The 24,350-nt window shown below is 38.6% G+C and overlaps 1 protein-coding gene and 2 long non-coding RNA genes across 4 annotated transcripts; 2 read left to right on the forward strand and 1 right to left on the reverse strand.

The window, feature by feature from the left end:
- Positions 1-1,034: 1,034 nt before the first annotated feature.
- LOC122645501 (inactive poly [ADP-ribose] polymerase RCD1-like) lies at positions 1,035-22,204 on the reverse strand. Of its 2 annotated transcripts, XM_043838814.1 has the most exons (7): positions 22,022-22,201; positions 19,188-20,391; positions 18,346-18,587; positions 17,756-17,856; positions 14,765-14,953; positions 14,566-14,661; positions 1,035-1,291 (listed from the first exon to the last, which is right to left on the reverse strand). In XM_043838814.1, exons 2-7 carry the CDS (start codon positions 20,258-20,260, stop codon positions 1,235-1,237), a joined length of 1,758 nt encoding a protein of 585 aa, XP_043694749.1. In that variant the 5' UTR covers positions 20,261-20,391; positions 22,022-22,201; the 3' UTR covers positions 1,035-1,234. The 2 variants fall into 2 exon arrangements, with proteins under 2 accessions (XP_043694749.1, XP_043694750.1); XM_043838815.1 differs by lacking the exons at positions 1,035-1,291; positions 14,566-14,661; positions 14,765-14,953 and adding an exon at positions 16,183-16,927 and having other exon boundaries at positions 22,022-22,204.
- LOC122645503 lies at positions 1,350-1,705 on the forward strand. The gene is made up of 2 exons (XR_006330464.1): positions 1,350-1,522; positions 1,608-1,705. It is a non-coding gene; the product is annotated as an uncharacterized LOC122645503 (long non-coding RNA).
- Positions 22,205-22,485: 281 nt separating the features above from the next.
- Positions 22,486-22,979, forward strand: LOC122645504. Its single transcript, XR_006330465.1, has 2 exons — positions 22,486-22,566; positions 22,792-22,979. It is a non-coding gene; the product is annotated as an uncharacterized LOC122645504 (long non-coding RNA).
- Positions 22,980-24,350: the final 1,371 nt, after the last annotated feature.

Raw genomic sequence — 24,350 nt, forward strand, 5'->3', positions numbered from 1 at the left:
TGTCCGAACTGCCAAGTGTCAACCTCTCCAACCCAAACTACACATCATTGCACCATTAGGGAATTAGAGAGGATTTAAAACCATTCTAGAACCTAGTATGCATAGACATAACCGGAACGTGTGCCAATAGAAAAGGGGGTATTTGATTGAAGTGACAGAGAACTCTCCAAGTAGCAAAACTCCTCTGTTGATGTCTTCTCATGGATTGCTATTACCCCTCCCCCGGGGCACTGGTAGCAACCAAACAGCGACCTCTTGCCCTTGATTGAATTAGACTCTGAAATTTAACATATAATTAGTCTAGATCATATCCTCATCAAAATGGACATGTCATCTATCCTCACTCCACCGTGGCTTGAGGAAAGCTTGGTCCTAACTTGTCTACCAAATTATCTCACCATGTAAAGAAGATTGCCAAGTAACTAAAGATTAAAACACACAGAAAAAGTCCAATGTCAATCTGAATTAAACAACATGATTATGTCACTAGTGGGCAGCTGCTTCTACAGGGAAGCAAAACTTGGTTTTCCACCGAAAAGGAAGCCATACTTGGCAATACCAAAGCATCCAAAAAGCAACTCCACATCAGTTGATTAGTTACAAGTAATTCCTACATCAGTTTATTAGTTACAAGTAATTCCAACATCATGCAGTTGATTAGTTACAAATGTCTTGGCTGTTGATTGAAGCCTTCAGGCTCTCAACTTCTATTAGGAGATAAACAGAAGCAACACAAAAGTAATCGTATTAATTCCATTTCCTGCATTATCAATGGCCTACATGAAATTTTCAGATAGGTGCAGCTCAGTATTTGAAGTGTCCAGGTAACATAACATCTATAACAGGACCAGCAAAGGATACAACTTGGGTGCAAACCTCTGGACACTTCATGGTCCTATTACTGGGCATTCCATCATTCCATAGGGTGGCCAACTGCCACTCTAGGTTGGCATGTACTTCAGGGCACCCTTCGTATGGTTGACAAGCACACAATTAACAACCACCTTTATCACACAGGAAAAACATGCCACAGGTAAAAACAGTCACCAATTCTAAGTATAGCAATTAGCAAAAGCATTAATTCATGTAGCAGCAGATTCTCAAGTAAATAACTAAAAACAAATTCGATTGACCAAATCCAAAATCCCGCACCAATTGCATGACTGTTATTCACATCGATATGTCGACACATTTCCAACATATTGCAGCAGCAGCAACAACAAATTGAAGATCATTAAGATTCTTGAACCTGGTTTTCTGATTCTGATTCAGCCTCTTGCTTTGAAGCCAACTACAAATACAACCAAAGAGAGGAGTTACTGGCCCGGCAGGTCAAGAACATATATTTGTTAACTGCAGTGCCATAAACAAGATCATGATAAGGCAAAAAAGTAAGAAATGATTCAACTCAAAGCACCAGAATATGTAGAAGATTCAATAAAAGAATAAGTAAATGGGAACATGGATATGAAAAGATGTCTTGTACATTTCCTACAGCCTGTTTACAGAACTTTCTTCAAGAGTGCCCAAGAAATCTACCATGTGTTCAAATCTCAAAATTGGTAGATGTCTTGTACACAGCCTGTTTACAGAACTTTCTTCAAGAGTGCCCAAGAAATCTACCATGTGTTCAAATCTCAAAATTGGTGGCTGTCAATCTCAACTCTTGATCATGATTAGGACAGCTGAAGAAAAGATCCTTAAATAGAGTTCATGGCATAACAGAATTCATGCAACCGACCCATTTAACTGGGAAAAACCTTAGTTGAGTCGATGGAAAAAATCCGAAACATGGGCCAAATTACTGATTTCAGCTTTCAGAATACGTTAAGCTGTCCACTCCAGATGGGTTCTCTATCTATGTAATGGTCATAATTGCCACATCAGCCCTCCACTGATTTTACACCTTAAAATACATAAAAGAAAATCTACTAGATGGTGTGAGCCACACGGTCGAAATAAACCAGTTCAACATGTAGACAATCCAAATGGCACTCCATCTATCCAATGGTTTACTTATGTAGATCAGTCCCGCATGTGGCTTAAATGATGGACCATGTAATGTATGCTCCCTAAAATAAAATTGGCAAGACTCCCAGAGTGGAGCACCTAGGACATGTTAAGAAAATTGAAAAGAGGGGAGATAAAGGTGGAATTATGTATTTGGAGAAACTACAAAAACAAAAGAATATATGATCCTCTGGAGAAGATCTTTTTACATGATATTAGACTTCAAACAGTATAAAACGTTTTGGAAGATAAATCTATAACACCACATTTTCAGTACAGAAAATATAAATCCAATGTGTCGTTTCCACATGACTAGTATAAAATTGTAATTAAGCACATGTAAGCATAACTTTTCACCACACCCAGTCTATTGGGATCACCTGGATTTTTTTGGGAAGGGGGGGGGGGGGGGGGGATGCGATGATGGTATTGATTTATGAAAAAAAAACAGGCCAAAGTACAACAACAACAAAGGGACACAGTTATCAAACCACAGCTAGAAAGGATTGCAAAAACCCAAGAAAATCACAAAGAATGGCCTCCCAAGTCACAAAGCAGGCCTACCAAACCCCTGCTTTGCAAGCTCATCAACAAACTCATTAGCACTTTTGGATTACATTGAAGCAAATCAGCAACTGAGAGACTAAGGATTTAATTGGTCTGATCATATATAAGTAGCACCACCATTGAAAAAGTGTGTCCCAATGCACAAAGCTCCCGCTGCTGCAAGGTCTGGGAAGGGACAAATTTACGCAGCCTTAAACCCCTGCTTCGCAGAAGAGGCTGTTTCCAAGTAGCGCCACGATTATTCTCTCAAATTATGCATTAATTAAATGGCATTGACCAAATCACCCACAGTGGAATATCCTCTCCTTCCCCTCGTCCCCCCCCCCTCCAAAAAAAAAACCCTTCCACTGAATTTCTTCAACCTCTAATAAGGACCACAATTACTGAAGGCCCCGGGTTTCCCAAAGAATAACCGTCTACATTCAATTTGTACACCAATCACCAGCCTACAAACCCTAATATTGGTATTTTTTTAGTTATCAATGTAGTTTCATTTCAGGAAATTTAGCCAATGAGGGCAGGCCTCGGTGCAATGATAAAGTTGCTCCATTGCGACCTGGTGGTTGTGGAATCAGGAAACAGTCTCTCTCAGAAGCAGGGGTAAGGCCTTATACATATCTGGCCCTCCCAGACCCTGCAGTGGCGGGAGCCTCCTGCACTGGGAATGCCCTTTTTTCGGCAAATAAAAGCTTGACTGCAATGACAGTGAAATTAATCTTGGAAACGTTGATGCTTACCTCCTAGGACTGCAACGTCTATAGTCCTATTCTAGTCAAAGCCTTTACACCTACCTGAACCAAACCATAGTGTGAAATAAAATCTTCCCTTAAATTCTTATGTTACATGCCTAGCCAACAAGAGTGAGTTTTCAAAGGATCCAAAAATTGAAACAGGTTGTTCAACAGTTTTACTATGGTAAAAGGTTTTGTATTGAAACATTCCCAGTCTATAAATTTTTTTTGGGGGGAAGAGAACAGGGCCACACGCGCACGTTATCAGCCAATGAGAGCACACGTGCTGGCATCTCGGGGGGAGGAGAGGAGATTCCCTCCCCCCAAACTATGTCAGGGCATGGCCCCGTGTCCCCCACAGAGAACTTTTCTCCATATGATGGCCATCCATGAAGGAATTACTCTTTCACCTTGGTAATGTAGTTCTAGATTGGTACGAGAACAACTAGAAGCCAATAAACCAGGATCTGCTATGAACACAAAATCGACTAGGCTAAAATAGGTGTTTTGAAGAAATTAAGGTTAGGGTTTGACGTGTGGGTTATGTCGAATTGAAGTAGGGGAGTCTATCAGTAAAGGTCCTGTTAAGTTCTAATGGGTCTAGGATAGTTAAACAGAATCAACAGCAAGCTTTAGGGTGAAGGGTTCATCATGTGGCTTGAGGAAAACTCGGTCCATCTACTTTTGTCAATATCATCCTATCATAATTCAGACATGATCTCAACCAGGGATGCAAGTTTGGCCGGGCAAGACGAGACATCAGATAATACTTTTGGAAATTATCCTATGATAATACTATTGTCAATATCATACAATGAAAATTCAAACCCAGGATGCATTTTTTCAGCCGACGAGGGAATTCCAGGACCGGCAACTTGGGTTTTATATATATATATAATGCAAGATAAGAGCCATGGATTAAGAATCATAATTAAATATAAAATATACTAGGTAGGGCCTGGGCTCAGATATCCCAGCTTGGCATCGGGCCAAGTCAGGCCAAGCCCTGGGAACCATGGACTGGGTATGGTTCCCCCCCCCCCCTATTTATCCTTGCGTTTGCAACAAGTCAATCAAGAAATTGGTGAAATTTTCCCTCAACAGCACTCACCAGCACACAGGAATTCAAACACCCAAGCAGACAAACTAAGCATACAATTGCTAGACAATGGATCAAATACCAAAACTCAAATCACATGGAGAAATATATACTATAACTATAAAAACAGCAGCAACAACAACAACAAACAAACAATGGAAACATTAACAAAAAATCATCTTTTATAAATAATAACCTTAAGGGAAAATGTACTCTGTCCTGGAGCATGGCCAACACCAGGGCTTCCAGTGTCTATCTCTCTCCTCTCCCATCAGAAGCAGAGATGTCATTTCATAGGAGCATGGTACAAGGTTCTGACAAAATTTAGTGAAACCAACTGAAATATTTCAATTTCAAGTTGTTGAAATGAAACAGCTTGCAATACTGAAGGATTGCAATGTTTCAACTGAAATTTGGGCCCTTCGCCAAAATTTAGGCCTTTTGTTTCGTTTCACCGATATTTCAGTCGAAACTATTCATAGCCTTCACAGTATAAATTCCATACTTTGAGCTAAATGGGTAAAATTTCGACCCATTTTCGCTCATTTCATCTGGTTTCGGCAATGAAGGTTGAAAAACCCAACTTCTGTGCTTTCTTGGCCAAATCACTGTTGTACAAGGTTGGAACAAGTACTTGGGTAATAGAGGAACGCAGTGGAAGCAATAGATTCAAAAAAGGAGTACTCTAGGATGGGCATAGGGGTGACTCGTTGCTTGTATTGTTGACACCGCTATATTTGCCTCTTTGTAACAAACCATGCATGATTCATAATTCATGGTATGGCTTATAATTTGATGTCTATTCATTCCTAATGGATATTTTTGTTTTAATTGAATTATTTGTATTTATAGTACTAATCATTGAGTGGAATAGGCCATATTAGAAAATGTACACAGCATACACTACCAACCTAGGGTCCGAAGTTTAACTACCATTTTGGGTGAGTTTTTTTTAAATCTAAGGGTTCCACTTGTTTAGATAGCTTAAAATAGGATGTCCTAGAAGTTCATGACCTAATTTGGCCATTTGGCCCTTGAAACCAAACATTGAAGCTTGAAGAAGAAAATGGGTAAATTTGAATTTATTCCAGCATTTAAAATGCAAAGGACATAAAATTTAAAAGATCATACCATCCCCAAAGGGAAAGAAGTTAAAAAAAAATACAAACTTGTAGTATGGCATTGGCATCATCAAGGGCTCTGACAGGGTTCTGGGTTTGAACAATTATTTATTTTACACACCAATATTGCTTCTCTTTTGACATTACACAATCACCCTACTGTATAACTATTATAATGCAGCAAAATTAATCCTCCCATCAAAGGGCATAAATTACTAAAGCATGGAAGATGTACAGCACCATCTAATTAATCAAGCCTCCATGTACCCATGATTCCCAAAACAAACATATGCTCCAAAAAACGATTATGAAACTGCTCCTACCCCCCCCCCCCCACGCACATACACACGTTACATTAATCACTACATGAAGATGAACTACTGTCCAAAAGCCTTCCAGTCAAAAACCAAATAGGTGAACACAGGCAAAAGCAAAGAGAAAACTGTGTCAATGGAGAAAAAGGAGTCAGTAATTGATGCAGATCTGAGGTACTTCGTAAGTACCTCAGATCTGCATCAATTACTGACTACTTTTCCTGGTTCAGACTTCAGAATTGGTAGGTCCATTCCTGGTTCAAAATTGGCTTGTGCTTGTTTGTTCATCCCCCCTTTCTTTCATGCTTGTTTGTTCATCCCCATTTCTTTCCTTTAGTAATGAATTTTTTATTCATCAAAAAAAAAGTATCGTACCAATTCTATCACCGTTCCCAACCTTACTAACTATAGTTCAGACCAGTTTCTGGTTCAATTTTGAACCAGGAATGGTCCTCCCATTCGTGGAATAGTTTTACGATTTTTTATTTTTGTTTTATTAAATTACTTGTAATAGCTGGAATAGGATTTATATGTTCCAGCTTATTGTGGTGATTTAACAGGCCCTGTTGGGATGATTCAAGCTTAGGCCTTGAATGGTAATTCCCAGTTCATATCCTCCCTTCTTCCTCCTTATCTTTTAAATTGCTGATATGGAGGGGTGAACATCTCTTCCCTGTGATGGAGTTATTTTTAAGTTTCAATTTCGGATTTATTTGTTTTTAGTGCTTATATTCTGCTGGTTGGACTGTTGATCATTAATATTTGATCATCCAATGTCTCCAGCAAGACAAGTCTCATTTGACCATCGGACACTAATGTTGTTGAGCTTCCTTGCTCAAGTGGAACTCTTCAATATCTCCCCATCCCACCATCAGATTTGGCTGAGATTTGTAATTTTGATAGATTTTTCCCCTTGTAATAAGCCCTTAAACCAGCTTTTCACCCTGTTCTGAGTTATGCTTGCTGAGATATAATATTTCTACTATTCTGATTCTGTAGTACGGTTATGAGCAGGATTCTATCATATCTCAGAATCTCATCGACTGATCATTCTAAGAATTTGATCTGTTATCCTCCAATATTAGAATAGCATTCGACCCGAGTTTCAACCACAACTGAGCCTCTAATTCTATGTTATTGAATTTTCCTTGAATCTGGATTGGAACAACATTATTTATTCTTAACACTGTGTGTTACATCCTGTCAACCAAACTATGACACATGGATAATCACAAATAGCCACAATATCGGTATCATTAAAGTATGATAAACATAAGATTTTGAGAGATAGCAAGGCATGAAGCTGTTTGTCGAACGGTGGAGTCATCCTCAATGCCGTTTAGGCTCCCCAATTCAGTAGGTTGTCAGCCGCCTTTCCCTCCCATGCCCGAGATGGCCTTCATCGAAGGGGTTGATCACCCAATTCGATTGGATGCATCTTTTTGCTTTCTATCAGGAGGGTTCACCCACCCCGGTTTCACTGAAAAATTGTAAGACTCTGTCAAGACCTCTACAGTTGCAAATGTGACAAGGTGCTAAAGCAGGACCCGTGACTAAGAAAAATGACTGCTCAATCGAGAAATGAGTCACCTTGGAGCATAGTACAGAATGAATATATAAGAGCGGACTTGGGAGTTGCCCCGATAAATGACAAGCTCCGAGAGAGTAGTTTAAGGTGGTTTGGTCATATTCAACGGAGGCCTAGGGACGCCACAGTAAGGAGTGATATGATTCCAATTGAAGGAGATAAAAGAACTTGGGGCAGACCTAAAATGACTATAGGAGAAGTGATGAGGAAGGACATGCATAGTCTAAGTCTTGTACCACATATGACCTCGAACAGAGCCTATTAGAGGGCAAGGATCCATGTCGCAAACCCATTTAGCTGAGAATCTACCGACGTGCTGGGCTGGACCTCTTTCCTCTTATTATCTTTCATCTGTCGTTTTTCTATTTATTTCCCATGTTTATCATCTGTCTTTCTTCCTTTTACATTTTTCATCTTTTCTTTCCCTTTTTGTTTAGAACTCTGCTTTCCCTATTTTGCTGTGTTAGGATCCATGTAGCCAACCCCATTAAGTTGGGATAAGGCTGAATTTGTTGTGGTTGTTGTAGTTGTCAAGGTGTCGCCTAGGAATCTAGGCTGATTTTAAAGCATCTAGGTGACTGTAGTCTTAGTGGTATCGAATCAAGTTTGGCGCTTATTTATGCCAATATCATTTATAACATTTACTTAAGAAATTATTCATAAATAAGCAAATACCCCTATTTAAATCCAATAAAAATAGTTAAAAAGTTATAAAAGGATAAAAGTCAACCCCAAATTCAAGAACAAAAATTGAATTTTTGGTTGTGGGTGAAATTCTCAACTTTATAATGCTGGGTTTTTCTAAAATCTATAAATTCCATAAATTCCAAAAGAGAAGTAAAACATTCATTGGTTTTGATATCTAAAAAAATTAGGAGAGTCAACGAGCCGGGCATGTTAAAACCCCAGCCCAAACCATAGGGCTCTTAAAGTCGGCCCAAGCCTAGCACGGCCCTGCAAGGGCCTAACAAACCCTCCACCCAAGCCCAACCCTACTAGGGTTTACCTTACCCTAGCCCGACCGGCCCTAATTGACCATAAATGGGGAGGGGTGGATCAGGTTGGCCCGGATTAACCCTGAATTGATGTCGTAGCAAATTATAATTGTAATTGTTACGAGATATAATGATATATAAATTAATTATAATTGTTAAGAGATATAATGATATATAAAATACAGAATTGTAATTGTAATTGTAATTATATACATTATATATAATTATATAATTATATACATTAAATATAAATATATGCATTGTAATTAATACAGGGTCGGGCTGGGCAAGGACTGGCTCAGCCGGAGGCTTCAACCCAGGCCCAGCCCGGCCTTGATAGGGCCAGGAAAAAATTAAACCCAATCCCACCCTGTGGACTGAAAAACCGGAGGGAGACCCTGTGCAGGCTTAGGGGGGTTCGGGCATGCTGGAGTTCGCCGAGGTAAATTAATACCCCTAAAAATATATTTTCATTCAGAGTGATTTTATCAACACTCGCATACACACCAAATAAGGTTTGACTAGAATATAAATCAGATTTTAGCAATCTAAGATTTGTTGGAAAGCTGATTTTGTGTTCTTTAATTACTTATAGATAACATCATATTTTCTAAGCACAGTATAAACCAAATGTGAAACTAGGTATACCAGGACAATGACCAATTCCAAGAACATTATAAACCAAATTTTTGTTTGTTTCAAACTTCCAATAGCTTACTTCTTTAGTTTTGCTTTCTTCTAGTTCTATGTTTATTTTTGATGACTTTATGTGGCTTAATATTGATTTTTGATGACTTTTTTTTTTTTTTTTGGGTGAATAGATTTTTGATGACTTGATGCGACTTAATGTAGATTTTTTTTATATAAGGTATATATTATAGCATATATACTAAATAATGTTAGAAAAGAGGGGAAATAAGAAAAAACACTTGGGCATCTTGGTCGCCTGTGCTTAGGCACCCCTCCACCACCTTCGGTCGCATTGCCTCCTTGACCACACGAATAATAATATAATAATACAATTTTAAAAAAGAAAAGGTCCACAAGGTGTTACCTGACTCAATTTGTCATTCATCAAATAGTACAGTATCCATTGGTTTTACATTATAGAATCACAATCATATTTGAAGAACTCCAGCCCTTTAAGGCATAAACTTCATGACACCTTACTTCTACTTATCCCCCCCCACCGTTTTTTTCTCACCCGGCTTTAGCCACCCGTCTATTGGTATTCTCAGTCCAATAGTATTGCAACTTCAATTTGGACAAAATTGAAAGCTAAGAGCTCTAAAATGAAGGCTTCTTCATCATTAGATTGGGTTCACTAGGAGACTCAGCTCTAGTCAATCAAATGGAAATGATGCAGGTGCACCGCCTTGGACCGACCCAAACCCATTTGGGTATCGATGTGAAGATGAATCGAGTCCAACTGGGTATTTGGGTTCAGTAGGATAGTTAATTTATTTATTTAATAGGGTTTTTTTAGTGAGTTTATCATGTAATTATCTGTTTTAGTTTTAATAGGTTATTTAAGTCTATCTAGGATTTATTTTTAAAGTTATGAGTCCCTTAAAGTTAAGGTTATCATGTAACTAATTCTTTCTGAGACTATTTCTGGTGGTGACTTGAGCCAACCTGAGTTGCAGACTTCGATTTGCACAGCAGGATGGGAATTTTGCCCTGAGGCTGTAAGGGTTTGGTCACCCAGGACAGGGTAATCTCCGACCCAAATCTGAGAGAAAGGGAGAGAGGGAATAGATATCAATAGAAAACAGGGGACACTGCTGGTACCATCAGGGCAGAACAATAACAGAAGGAAAGAAGAAGAAAGAAATAGAGGAAGAGGTCACACAACCATTGCTATGTTACCAATCCGGCACCATAAACTAGCAACTTTTTCCTTCAAATCTCCCAATAAAACGTAATTACAAGAGTATTTATAGATAAAATAAAGACTCTTAATTAAACTCAAACTGAAATTAACCTCAACTCTAAGGGACTCATAACTTCAAAAAAATCCTAGATAGACTCTACCACTAATAACCTTCTAAAACTAAAACAAAAAATTACGTTATAAACTCACTAATAAAAACCCTATTAAATAAATAAATTAAATATCCTACTGAACCCAAAGACCCAGTTGGACTCGATTCATCTTCACATGGATACCCAAATGGATTTGGGTCGGTCCAAGGCCGTGCACCTGCATCACTTCTTCTTATTCGAATTCTTTACTCTCCAGCTGCAACCCTGTTTTTTTTTTTTCCAGTTTCCCTTCTCCCCTATCGGCCCTCCACCAGGAAAGCACCCAAGACTGTAATCCCTTAGAGTATGCCCACCTAATCAAGCAAGCCAGATCTCCTAACATCCAGGAATATTCATTCTGCTGCACACAGCTAGGACTAGAAATACCCTGGCCAGTGGCCACATTCTACAATCATTGCAATTTCTTGCCTGCTTTCTCACTTGTGTTCCGTACTGCGGTCAAAATTACAAATTTTATTCTTCATTTAAAAGTTAAAAAAATTAAATAAAAAATATTCAAATCCAAGAGAATTTAGATCTAATTTTGTAAGCAATTATATGGACAACTTACTGTAGTTCTAGATAGGCTAAAACCCTACTAGAAGCCAATTAAACCAGGACCAATAACAAGGAACTAAGGGGCTGTTGGTTCTGCAGTTTCAATAAGACAGAATTGCAGTTTTAGGTCAAATCTAGGGCTTAGGTTAGGATAATGGAAGGGGGGCTTAGGGGGTATGGCTAGGCAGGTTTATAGGACTCTAATAATATAGGTATTATAGAGTTTTAAGTGTTTTGAAAATTCTGTAAAACTGGGCAGCAAGTCAGGGTCGACTATGGGTTTTGGGAAAATTAATGAAGGATGAGGGGATTAGGGTTTTGATGGACAAATATGGCTGAGCAGCAAGATCTAGAGTTTAATGGAATTAGGGTTTAATGGAATTCAAGCAAAAATAAAGGGGGATCAATCGGGGAAGGGAGTAGAGGATTAGAAGAAGAAATTAATGAACAAGTTGCAGCAGAAATCCACTAGCAGCAGCTTGGACAGAAGTGAAGGATAGAACCACCTTCGAATTAGGATCCTCCCGGCCGTCACGGCGCAAGGAATTGATTGGATTCCACCAATCCCTTTCCACCTTGATAGAACCACAAGGATGCACACTCACAAGGAGCATAGGAGCAGCAACAATGGCAGCCAACAAGCAAAAGCTTTTTTCATTAATCAAATTCGTATTCAAGGCTTTGCCCCTTACAACCTTATATAAAAGACTCAAAATAGACTTCTACTCTAAAAAAGAAAGGCCTAACCCAATCCTTAACCTATTAGGTAACTTAAACTGACTAGGAAACTAAAATACTATAAGAAATAGACTCAAAACTTGGCTGGACTTATAGAATCCTAATCCAGCCCAATTTACATCACATGACCACTTAAGTTGTCACATGACCACTTAAACAAGTCACATGATCACTTAAGTGATTACATGATCACTAATTACATAAAAATCAAAACTAAGGAATTAAAACAGCTAATCCCGTATGTAACCTAATTACCCATACGTTAGGCCCACAAAAGTGGCCTATTACATAGGAAACCAATGGGATCAAAGGCCCAACATACATATAACCCAACCCTAGACTTATTTCTAAAGAAATAAGCTCATTTCGATGATGAATCTGCATCACAACTCATCTTGAACGCCGCTATTTTTCTTCCAAATTGTCTTTTCTCTTAATATTATTCTTATCATTTCTTCCTTTTAATCTATGTTTTCCGAGTCCATAAAATCTGAATATTTTTACTCTATAGAATCATCCAAACCTTAATTTCCAATTTCCCTTTGTTTCCAAACTGCACTCCTCATCCACCCCAGATTATGTTGCAGGCCCAATAAGCAGGAGAAGCCTAAATCTCAACACCCAAAGGATGTCCTATATTAATCACCTAGGAAGACCAGTATCAAGCGGTGAATTCCTATTACTGACATTATGTACAATTCATTGTACAGAAGCATCCATTCATGCATTTACCAGCTTTATTATTCATATTAATGACCCTACAGTAACAAGCTTACTGTTTCTAATGCAGTCCTAGATTGGTAGAGGACCAACTATATGCAATTCAATATAGATAGATATATACTATCTAATATCCATGCCTTTCTTCCTCCCATTTTTCCATGCGGTTTGGAATACTCAAACAATCGATTCTTTTTTTTTTGTCCTATCCTCGACCTTTTTGAATGAAACCGAAGGAGTGTCTCATTATGATCTGGATTGCATCCTTATCATAAATTTTGATTACTTATCTTATCCTTTCCTTAGGATCGACCCGCTATTGCTATAACTCTACAATTGCTAGAGCCAATCAACCAGGATCTGTTACGAACTGGTGAATCAGATAGGTCAAAATAGGTTTTTGGTGAAATTAGGGTTAGGGTTTGACGTATATGGGAATCTAGGGTTTAGAGTGGGAGGATGGGGCTAGGGTTTGGACCGAGTGCTATAGGGGTAGGGGTGTAGAGTTTGATCTAAAAAAGGACGGATTTTTATGGTTGGTTTGGTATGGGAAAATTTAGGTTATTGGAATCATAGTTATCAAGGCGTCGCCTTGGGGTCCAGACTCCTTGGTCACCTTGGGAGCCTAGGCGGGCGCCTTGCCACCAGATCGTTGTCGCCTTGATTTTTGGTTCTCTAAAACACCATGGTCGCCTTCGCGCCTTAATAACTATGGATGGAATGTTGTCCAGTGATGGAGGCAATGTTAGGGTTTGGTGGTTTAGAGGATTAGAAGAAGAGGGATGGGGATGGGGATGCTTCCAACTAACTTGTGATGGCAAAAAAAACTTGAAGGAGATCTTCAAAGAACTTGTAGGAGAACATCAAAAGAACCACCCGGGCTTCACACCACAAGGTGTCGATTGGATCAAATGCCATGTTAGGTACTTGACCGGTACGCCAAAAGCTCCAGAGGTGATGGAATGCGTTAAATCAAGCCATTTAACCTATCCCATACTAGGCTGCCCCAATCTAGTGCCTATACACTAAAGTGAGCCCCACCAGGCACATAACAGACCACCACGCTTCCATACCCGTTGTCCGCGGCGGCTCTCACTCTAGGCAGCTTTCACTCTGACGGTAGGTAGCCCTTTCCACGTGGCTCTACTCTGCTCCAAGGTTTTTGCCTGGTGGCAGATAGCTCTTTCTTGATGGCTTTCACTCTACTCCAGGTAGCCCTTTCCGTGACTCAAACCTATGACATGGTGCCCAGCTCTGATACCAAATGTTAGGTACTTGACTGATACGCCAAAAGCTCCAGAGCTAATGGAACGTGTCAAATCAAGCCCTTTAACCTATCCCATACTAGGCTGGGCCAATCTAGAGCCCATACACTAAAGTGGGCCCCCATCAGGCACATAACACATCAATCCCACCAACGAACCACCAAGGCTTCCCACCACAAGGTGTCGATCAGATCAAACACCAATCCCACAAGCCTTTATCAAACACAAGACAACAATCTTCAATGGAGACGAAAAGCAGCCAAATCTTTTCATTAATATCCACCCCACCTTACAACCTTATATAAAAGACTCAAAATTAGACTCCTACACTAAAAAAGAAAGGCTAACCCAATCCTTAACATATTAGGTAACCTAAACTGACTATGAAACTGAAATACTGAAGGAAATAAACGCAAAACATGGCAGGCCTTATAGAGTCCTAATCCAGCCCAACTTAAATAGTCACATGACCACTAAACCAAGTCACATGATCACTTAAGTGATCACATGACCATTAATTACATAAAAAAAAATAAAAAAAAACTAAGGAATCCCGTATGCAACCTAATTATCCATATTTTAGACCCATAAAAGTGGCATATTACATAGAAAACTCATGGGATCAAAGGCCCAACATGTATATAACCCAACCCAAAGCTTATTCCTAAAAAAACAAGCCTATTTCGGTGATGAATCTGCATCATTTTCTCTATACTATTAAATAATAACGATGATGATAGGTAAAAAAAGATCCACAAGAACTAAAGAGCCAAGTAAGTCAGCTGCCCAACCATCAGTGTAAAGAACAATCTAAACAAAATCGATGCACCTTACCTTGCATTGCAAGCCTGTTATCGTTGATCTCAGCAGTGTGTCCCCAACTATATCTCTCAACTTTTTAACAAAATCATCTCGGCTTATCACTTTACTCTGATGATAATTCCATTAAGAAAAGAAGCATAAATATCAGAAAACCCTTTGGCAAAACAACAGAAAAATGAGGAATACGATTAAATTGCAGTCCAGGACATACCCTAAATTGGTCATAGTGTATATTGACCAACTTCATATCTTTAGGAGCCACTGTTTTTGCGATAGCCGCAAATAAAAGTGGGAACGGCATCCATGGAGATTTAGGAGCCTTTGGAACATTCGAATGAACAGGGAGACTTTTGGTTTGAGAACTCTTTGCCAAGCCTGGAAATGAATGACGATCTCCCACCTAAAAAAGAAGAGTTGTTAAAGGAAAATAACATTTCTGGAGAAATTAACAGCAATAAGCTCCAAAATACAAATGTGTGCATGTGTGTGTGTGGAGAGGGGGGGGACGTCCCTAGTTATTAAGATATGTTCAAATTTCTGTCTGGGTACTTCATGTACCCATACAACACAACAACTTCGTTTGGTTTCAAGGGGAATTTGAGGGAAGGGAAGCAAAATTTTCAAACTAAAAAAAAGAAACTTTTGTTATCATTAACCCATGTGACTATATCACTAATTCCAAATTATATCATATTTGGTTATTAAATTTCACTTTATTTTGGATCCATTTCCCTTTGGTTTAAAAAGTAAAATAAAAATTACATGTAAAATGTATCATTACTAAATATGGTAAAAGAAATTTAAGTAATTTATACAATCACATTAGATAATGATTAGAAAAGTTTCTTTGTTTGGTTTGAAAATTTTCCCTTCCCTTCAATCTCCCTTCCAACCAAACGTAGCCAACATGACAAGAATTTGCATAGGTATGGGATAAGTGTCTGACACGCATCCATAATTTGGGCACTTGAACATTACGGTCAAGAAGAAGAAGAAGAAGAACAATCCCCTTAATGTGACACATTAATATCTCTCCTTTTCAACACATTTTTGCCAAGTCTTTGTACCCATCCCAATTTTAGGGACACAACCCCAAATCCTAAGTTTAGGGGGCAGATGGATCCAGCTCCTCAGCATGTACTCGTACCCAAACACCGTACACCCATGTAACATAGATTCAAATGCAATCTTTTAATTGGAGAAAATACTCAAAATAAATACAACAGCAAAGGAGGTATTATCTGTCTAGCAATCAAACAAATGTCGCAGATGCCATGACATTAGGAACACCATGCAATCTACATGCCATATATGACATGGCATCAGGAACACCATCTGATGAGTATGCAAAAAGTTTCTAAATCAGTATTGATCTGATCAAACAATCCCAAACATTCAATCAATAGTGCATACAAATGAGATTGAATGGTTACAATCACAGACCATCGCAAAACTAGATTTAGAAGATACCTTAGATATGCCACACAATAAAAAATAGTCTCTAATAATACGGACCTGATGCAAAATCTCCTTTATACACGGTTAAAATCATTCATGTTCATAATTAAAATTAATAGTAGTTCATCTTCGGCACAGGGGAACAGGTTTAGTACTAACCTCTTCACAGCATTAGTTAAGTGGAAGGGTAAATCAACCTTATGCCTTGTTCAATTCGCGTTGAAGACAAAGTAGAAAGCTACTGGCAAGCAGAAGTTGTCTGCCGGAACTCCATGCTTCCAGTGTTTCCATTTTGAAATTCCATTCATTGCAAATGTGTCTTCGATTCAAGGTGCTTGAAGGGGTAAATTGAGGAATCGAAAGACCAATATTTTTCCAATTACTCTTTTTGCACCATTGTGGTCCCAATGGCACAGCCTCAGTGTTTCCGATGACTCTGTTATTAATTGCAGTAAACTCTCCACAACCCTATTTTGTGAATTGATTCTTTAGCTGCTAGTGTTCCATAGCACAGCCTCAGGGTTTCCAAGGCTGAATAACCAAGCAAGTAACCTCAGGGAGGTAAGTTGAACAAGCAAAAGAACATTCCTTTGTAAAAGTAATCCGTTTGAGGGCTGTCTTCTAACTAGCACAGCCTCAGAAATTCTGACGACTAAGTAACAAAAAGCAGTTCTCTCCAAAACTTATTTTCTGAATACTCCTTTGAGCACCCTCTGTTCCCACTGTCAGCATCAGCACTTCAGATGGCTAACCAAGAGCACTAACTTTCCAGAACCTATGGGCAGCTCTGATCTGCAGACCTTGCTTTGATGGCATCAAATGCCCCATCATCTCTAAAAGAGGGAAGAGCAAGACCGAAAGTGAACAGTAAGAGGTGATATGATTCCGCTTCCAATATGAGTATATCTGCATCTATCTGATTCAGAATTGGAGGAAACCATTGGAGGGGGAGATATAAAGTTGGTACCGTAGTATGGATTTGTCGGGGAGGCAGTAATTATTTTTATTTTTTCCCTTTGCTGGAATATTTGGTTTCTTTGAGTTGCATTCCTCTAACATACAGTTGTTAATAGATATTTTGTTGCCTGGAACAAAGCGTGGCAGGAAGGGGTTGGGATGGGGAGGATAACAATATTTAAATCCCATGAATAAGAGACCTAATGTTACAACATCTCAACGTCAGGCCAAAAACAGTAGAACAAGTCCAAAAACCATAAGCTAATAGTGCCCAACCATGCATGGCAATAATAATTTTTGGCCCATGCCAGCTTGATCCAAAGAAAACTCAAGCACATTAAGCAAAAAGCAAGCCCAAGTTACTCCAACAAATCTCACCAATTTAAGCTTTAAACAAACCCAAATTGAAAATCCCAAAACATCATCTGTGCATTGGTTTTATGATTTCTCCTTACCCCAACAAAAAAAACAGACTCCAGTTTCAGAAAGAAAATATGACATGCATCCTTTGAAAGTTTGATTTGCCAAATAAACGATCAGTCGGGACTCAATTCAGCCAAAAGGGCAGTTCTGTTTAATAAGTAAAACCTTCACACATTTATATAGGGCAGCCTCAACAAGCCAGGTACATAGACCACAGGCAGCCAAACTTGATCCGTGGCAGGAAGGGTTCAAGGAATCCCCCGGTTGGCCTGACCCATGAACATTCCTAGAACTTCTAGCCCCTCTACTAGTCGATTAGAGTTTCATCACTTAGAGAGAGAGAGATTAAGATATAGAGGCTTACCGAATCAACTAGACAAGAATCTGGTTGTAGTTGACCTTGACTGCAAGTTAAATCTGACACTCCAGAAACATCAATTTTGCTTTCCTTCCCAACTAAATAACCTGAAGGAACACAAACAAATACTATATCTGCAACTAAAATATGTTTTTGAGGTATAGAGATAATGAACTACCAAAATTAACAAAAGAACATTAGTGATTATTTTTACACCCCATGCTGTTATTCATTAAAAAAAAAGGTTATTTCTCACAGCCTATGAAGTAAACATTGCCCACCAACTCACCAACCCAGACAAATTAATTTTGTGCAGCAACTCTTGGATAGGGTTTAACCCACCCAAAACCAGTTGAGAAGTATTCCCAACCATAAACATTATATTACCCATCCAAGCCTCACAATAAAATCGACAGTAAATGTGTACTGGCAGGCCATACTTCAAAGGCATTCTCCATTAAGACATGAACAAATGATCGAAAAATCCAGATCGTGTTAGGAGTATGGATATAGGGTGTCAGAGATCTTCCTCACTGTTCCTAGAGAAACCAATTGTATCCATCATCAAACAAATTGAAAGTAGGGGAGAAAATCACCTTCAGGATTGGGTGGCATCCTAAAACTGACGACATATTCCGGATAGATGTGCGTGTTCATATTCATGTTCCATACTATATAGTGCTTTGGATTTTGAAGATCATCTACCCCACTGTCAAAGTTTTCGCTACTTGGATGAAACTGTTCAGATCCAGGATGAACAAGTTCCATGTTTCCCATAATTACACGACACAACACCATATGCCGTACTCCCTTTTCGTCTACATCACAATGACTTGCACTGTAAAGAAAACAGAAAGTATACACTTATCCAAAAACCCGTTTAAAGTAGAAGTACACAAAAAGCATAATAGTTACAGAATTTTAAATAATTAAAAAAAACAAAAAAAAACATCTTTAGAGAATCTTCCAACTGTCTCTGTCCTTAACATGCCAATGACAGGTAGGCATCCATATTCAACAAGTCCAAAATCAGGGCCACAACCAAAGAAACAATCCATTTAGGTGGCTAAGCCGCCATAGTATTTTTCCAACAAATGTAGCCATTAGGTAACAGACCAAAAAATTTCTATAAAGCAGAATTTTAATATTATCAAAACGATTGATACCTTCACCCTGAGAAATTCCTAAAATACAGAATATGTGCAAAATCTATGACACTCCCATTTTTAAGCAACCTTCACACCGTCTATAGTTGACCCATTATATAGATTGCTTCCAAATTTTGATAAGTATGCAATGTAACATGAACTTGTAATAATAACCATATATACTTAACCCATTATATAGATTGCTTCCAAAGTTTGATAGGAATACAATGCAATACGAACTTGAAATAATGAGACAGGGAAATTCTCTCTCAAAGAGAGAAAGTACATACCTGATATAGGAGCAGTTTTCCGGTGTGAGATGAACACCGACCCCATACATGGGCTCAGCTTTAGGAAGTTCATTTAAACCAAGGCCATGCACCATTATTCGGGATACTGCTTCTTTGGACGAACTAAGCCAAGCATATCTTATACTTGCATCACCCCGATACTTTGTTGTAATTTCAAATTGCTTCTGGAAAAGCTCCAACCGAGCTTGCAACAAATTACTTGAGCCACGGTATATCTCAAGAATGTCCTCCGCACCCATTGACGGGCCCATACCCAAAAGGAACATATCTTGCACAGCAACATGGGTCAATTCATCAAACCTAGGCTTTTGAGAAAGAAAGTTTTCACCCGAAGGCCTATTCTCCCCAATAGCTTCCACAATCTTTGCATCTGATTTGGCATTGGTGCTGTCATGTTCTTCAAGATGGTTACTCAAAGGTTTTTGTTCAACTTTAAGCCGCTTAACACAAGTATATGATTCCTCACGGCATTCTTCTGACGTCATGTTACTGGCAACAGTTAGTTCAATCTCCAGTTGCAACTTGATTCCATGGGTCACCTCCGGTTCCAAATGTACATGTAACTTCTCTTCCCCCAGTTCCGATTGAAAACAGCTACGAAGCTCCTGGTCATCAGAATATGCCACTGGAAAGAAACAGCCACCTGTTTCATCAATCCAAGCAATTGGTCGTTGTGAACCTTTTTTCAGATCAACTTGAATCATGTCCAGAAAATTTAGCAATGAACGATGACCCTTGAATTCAACTTCAATGACTGCCTTCTTTTCCTGAAAATCTTTCTTAACCAACTCAAGAAATTCCTCTGGAAAATCAGTCCATTCACCATTGTATTGAAACATCAGACGTTGTGGCAACCCACTCTTCATAAAATTTGAATATTTTTTTAATGCACTTCTGTTAGAACGAGTGCCAGATTCATTCTTGCATCCATTTGACCTCACCCTCTTGTAAAGCTTGTTGGATAGAGAATCAAAGGCGGATGCCCGCTTTCTCTTCAAGTCAACCCCAATTCTATGACCATTATCCAATACCTTTCCGTTCTTTGATTCCATTTCTATCTACAGTATCAATCCCTATCCACAAATGTTTTAACTCCACAAAGTCCAACGATAACAAATATTTACAAGTCTAGTTTTTGGTATAATCTCAAAGAAACCATGTCAAGGAAGATGGCTCGCAATCCCTGGAAAATTAAACAATCAGATAACATGTCCATACAAATTAAATAACAATCTTTTAAGTCTATAATTTTTGTCATATCAAGTCTATGACTACAACAAGTTAGGTAGCATACATATGAAAGTTTACCATAACCATATCCAGACAATGGAGTACAAGCAAGAGTTAGTATGCCACCAGTATTAATATCCCACTACGAGAAATTGGGTCTAATTTCTACTTCATTGCCTATACCACTAAGCTAGTTGGCAAACAAAAGGCAACCTCGTTGATCAAAAAAAACAAAAACTGACAAGGCAAACATAACCTTTTATGAATGTAATTTGAACTGTTTGGACAACCAAAAGAAACGAATTGTCGAATTCAAAGAAAGCTATCAAATGGTCAGGTTTAGTAACTAACCCTGGGATCACCAAAGAAGACCTATGAACAGTGGTCATTTACACCTCCATGAGTGCCTCTTTAGTTTTTCATTACTAAATGACTTAAATTATGGAACCATCAACAGAATAATGCTGCTTCAAACAAAAGAGGGATATAAGTGATAAACAATAACCATAACTATTATAATAATAGCAATGGTGAAATAAGGATTTTTTCCATGCTTCATCATCTGCCATGTGGCAGATGATGAAGCATCAATGCTGACTTGGGAGTTGATCCAATCAATGACAAGCTCCAAGAGAGTCGTTTGAGGTGGTTTAGTCATGTTCAACAGAGGCCTAGGGACGCCCCCAGTAAGGACTGATACGATTCCGATTGAAGGAACTAAAAGAACGAGGGGTAAGCCTAAAATGACCATAGGAGAAGTTGTGAGAAAGGACTTGCATAGTCTAGGTCTAGGTCTCGTGCCATGTATGACCTTGGATAGAGCCTATTGGAGGGCAAGGATCCATATAGCAAACCCTATTTAACTGACATTCTCCTGACTTGCTGAGCTGTGCCTCTTACCTCTTTTATTATTCATTTGTCATCTTCACTTCTCAACTCATTTTCCATTCTTCTTTTTCACTTTTAAATTTTTACCTACTTTGTTTGATTGGATCCATGTAGCCAACCCCATTAAGTTGAGATAAGGCTGAGTTTCTTGCTGCTGTTGTTGTTTTATCATCTGCCACATGGCAGTTCATGGTTGGGTCCCTCTGATAGAGGACCCCACAAAATCTCAATGGTAAATTTTAACCCAAAATTACTAATAAAAAGGGCTCAAATTTTGATTCAAAATTACGCTAGGAGGGGGGAAATGGAAGTACAAAACAGCAGCATTGTAATATGGACCACAATCTAACCTACAGTTGAAATATTACCACTGATACGGGCTTTTTGAGTTCCCCTATCACTTGGAAACCCCATGTACCACCACAAGGCAGGTTGAAAAGCACTATACTCCTCCGGTAATAGTGTAGTACAGTTTTGCAATAAAATAATAAGAATAATAATTTCTACTACATGTTTTAAAAATGTACTCCATACAACAAAGTTTGCTTTTACATTCAAGACCCAGTGTTGGATTAGTTATTTTTAAATTCAATGCTGGGTTGCTGTTAAGGTACCATTACACAAATTGGAATTCTTGGGTTCAAATAAGTTAATTGGTATGCCACAAGGAAAAATTTTGTAAATGACAAATATACCTCGACATCTCCTGCCCAGCGGTCAAATAGACAAGTTCGAACAATCTGATCGTTTGAACTTGATAGTCCATTGACCAGTCAAGAACTTTTGCCCTGGCGATAAGCAGTCCAAACGGATCGATTGCAGTCCCACCACCCGGTCAAACCGAATGTTGAACCACTAGCTTCATCTATTGAAGAAAAGTACATAAAAGTAAAGCAAGGTTTTTAATATAAAACTGGAAAGAAAATTAAAACCAAAAGCATCAAGTAAAGAACATATGCTTCTGTATAAAAACATAGAAAGCAAGACGGGATGAAATTGCTCCAAAGTCAAGTGCAAAACATGTATTTACTTATTTAAAGAACAAATTCAGTTGGTTCAAACGAAAGCCATACAACATTTCAAAACAATGCTGATCATTGAAGTACATACAATAACAAATTGAGTGGATGCTGCTAGGATCACCGATTCCATGTCTGGTAAAAGAACAAATGCATGAAGGCAAGCAATCTTGTCAATGACGTACACTATCAAAATTGACAGTTTGTCTTGGGCTCAATCAGTTACAATCATAGTGCAACATCAAATTGAAAAATGCAATATTTCGAATATTTCGGAAATTTAAGTGAAACTTCAGAAATTTCGATCATCTCGTTTTGGAAATCTCTGTCATTTTTGGCATTTTACACCCATAGAAAAAATACCATATTTTGACGAAATTTGGTTGAAATTTTGGTATCTCGGAAATTTCGGCCAGACCGAAACACCGAAACGAAACGAGATTTAGTACTATGGTTACAATTAAGTTCATGTTCGGAGGGCTGGATCAAATGGTTAACACAAAGGTTTGCATAGCATGCTCTTAATGATATCAAGTAAACAGGGAGATACCACACCGAGTACATAGAAGAAAAACTCACCAAATAACAAGCAATACAATAATAGCTATGAATCTCAAACAAAATAATACACAAATAACAAAATTTAAAACAAAATGATTTTCCTATCAATTTAATGAATATTGAACTGCGAAAAAATCACCTTTTCCATCTCACGAAATTGAGACCTACTCTTTTCGAACAGATCTGTACAAAGAAGAGAATGTAACAGACAGTAATTTTTCCACCTTCAACAGTAGAACGGTGCAATGAAAGATCTGACTCAAAAAAAAAAGCGAGTACTCAACTCATCTCAATTAAATGGGGAGGTGCAAACCCAGGTTGGATCAACCCTATTGGGTTACTTGTGGGCCCACCCAAGCAACGAAACACTCAAATCCAAGGTTAAGTGGCAAAACAATAAATAATTCAATGTTTACCAAGAGGTTGCCAATTCTGTAAATAAGTTAAAGTCCATAAGTGGGTGGCAAAGTTGTAATTTCAATATTTCATAGAACTTCAAAAACACAAGCAAGGGAAGTGTAAAGTGCTAGCAGAAAGGTTAAACTAAAAAATAAAAGTAAAAATAAGACGAAAGAGAACTAATGAAGGGAGGCCAGTTTTGGAAAACCAGATTAGAAGGATAATATCGTGGGAGAGAGGAGGCTTATCTTCAACCTTGGAATACCATAGAAACCAGCAGAATATGAGAGACTTGCAATGAGGAGAACTCCCACACGACAAGTCCAATCAAGCCAATACTTTGGTATCTGAATCACAATGCATAACTCTATGAAATCCAAGTGTAGTGAGCCTCAGTTCATCAAACAAATGGATTGATCCAGCAATGCATATCTCTGAAATTATTTCTGGTGGAAGAACATATTGGATTATGCAAGAAACAAGCATAAAAAGAGGCCGATTCACTTAACCAATCGGTGGACCAACCCCTTGGGCCATAGGGCCAACCAGCCTTGGGCTGGGAGTTGCTAGGTCTTTCAAACCCAGATCGTGGGGGTATTATTGTCTATTTTTATTGTCATTCTTTAAGTACAAGCTGCTGCCCGATGGGTACTTATGGTGGGGACCACTTGACTTCAACTTTGACAATGAATATTCCAGTAGGGGTCAGAAGAGAGGAGAGCCAGCTGCTGCACTTCTACAAGACTATATTTAGTTTCTTATTTCGGACAATCCTAGTTTCTATTTTCCTAGTTACTAATTTTAGAACATTGTCAAGTTAATTTCTAATTCCTTGTAACTTGAGAGGCAAGCTATTGCCCTCTATATATTTGTAAGGCTTTTAGAAGCCACACCCCACGATTTTAATAAAGTTGATTTGAGATTGCTCATTGCTTTCTGCAAATTTGATTGTCCTATTGTGAGGATGAAAGGCTGAAAGGCCTGGTTGAGAGCCGAATTCCTTATCCCCTTTTCCTATCTTCTTATCTTGCCCTACTCAATCTCC

Source organism: Telopea speciosissima, chromosome 11, assembly GCF_018873765.1.
Source record: "Telopea speciosissima isolate NSW1024214 ecotype Mountain lineage chromosome 11, Tspe_v1, whole genome shotgun sequence".
NCBI classification, from domain to species: Eukaryota; Viridiplantae; Streptophyta; class Magnoliopsida; order Proteales; family Proteaceae; genus Telopea; species Telopea speciosissima.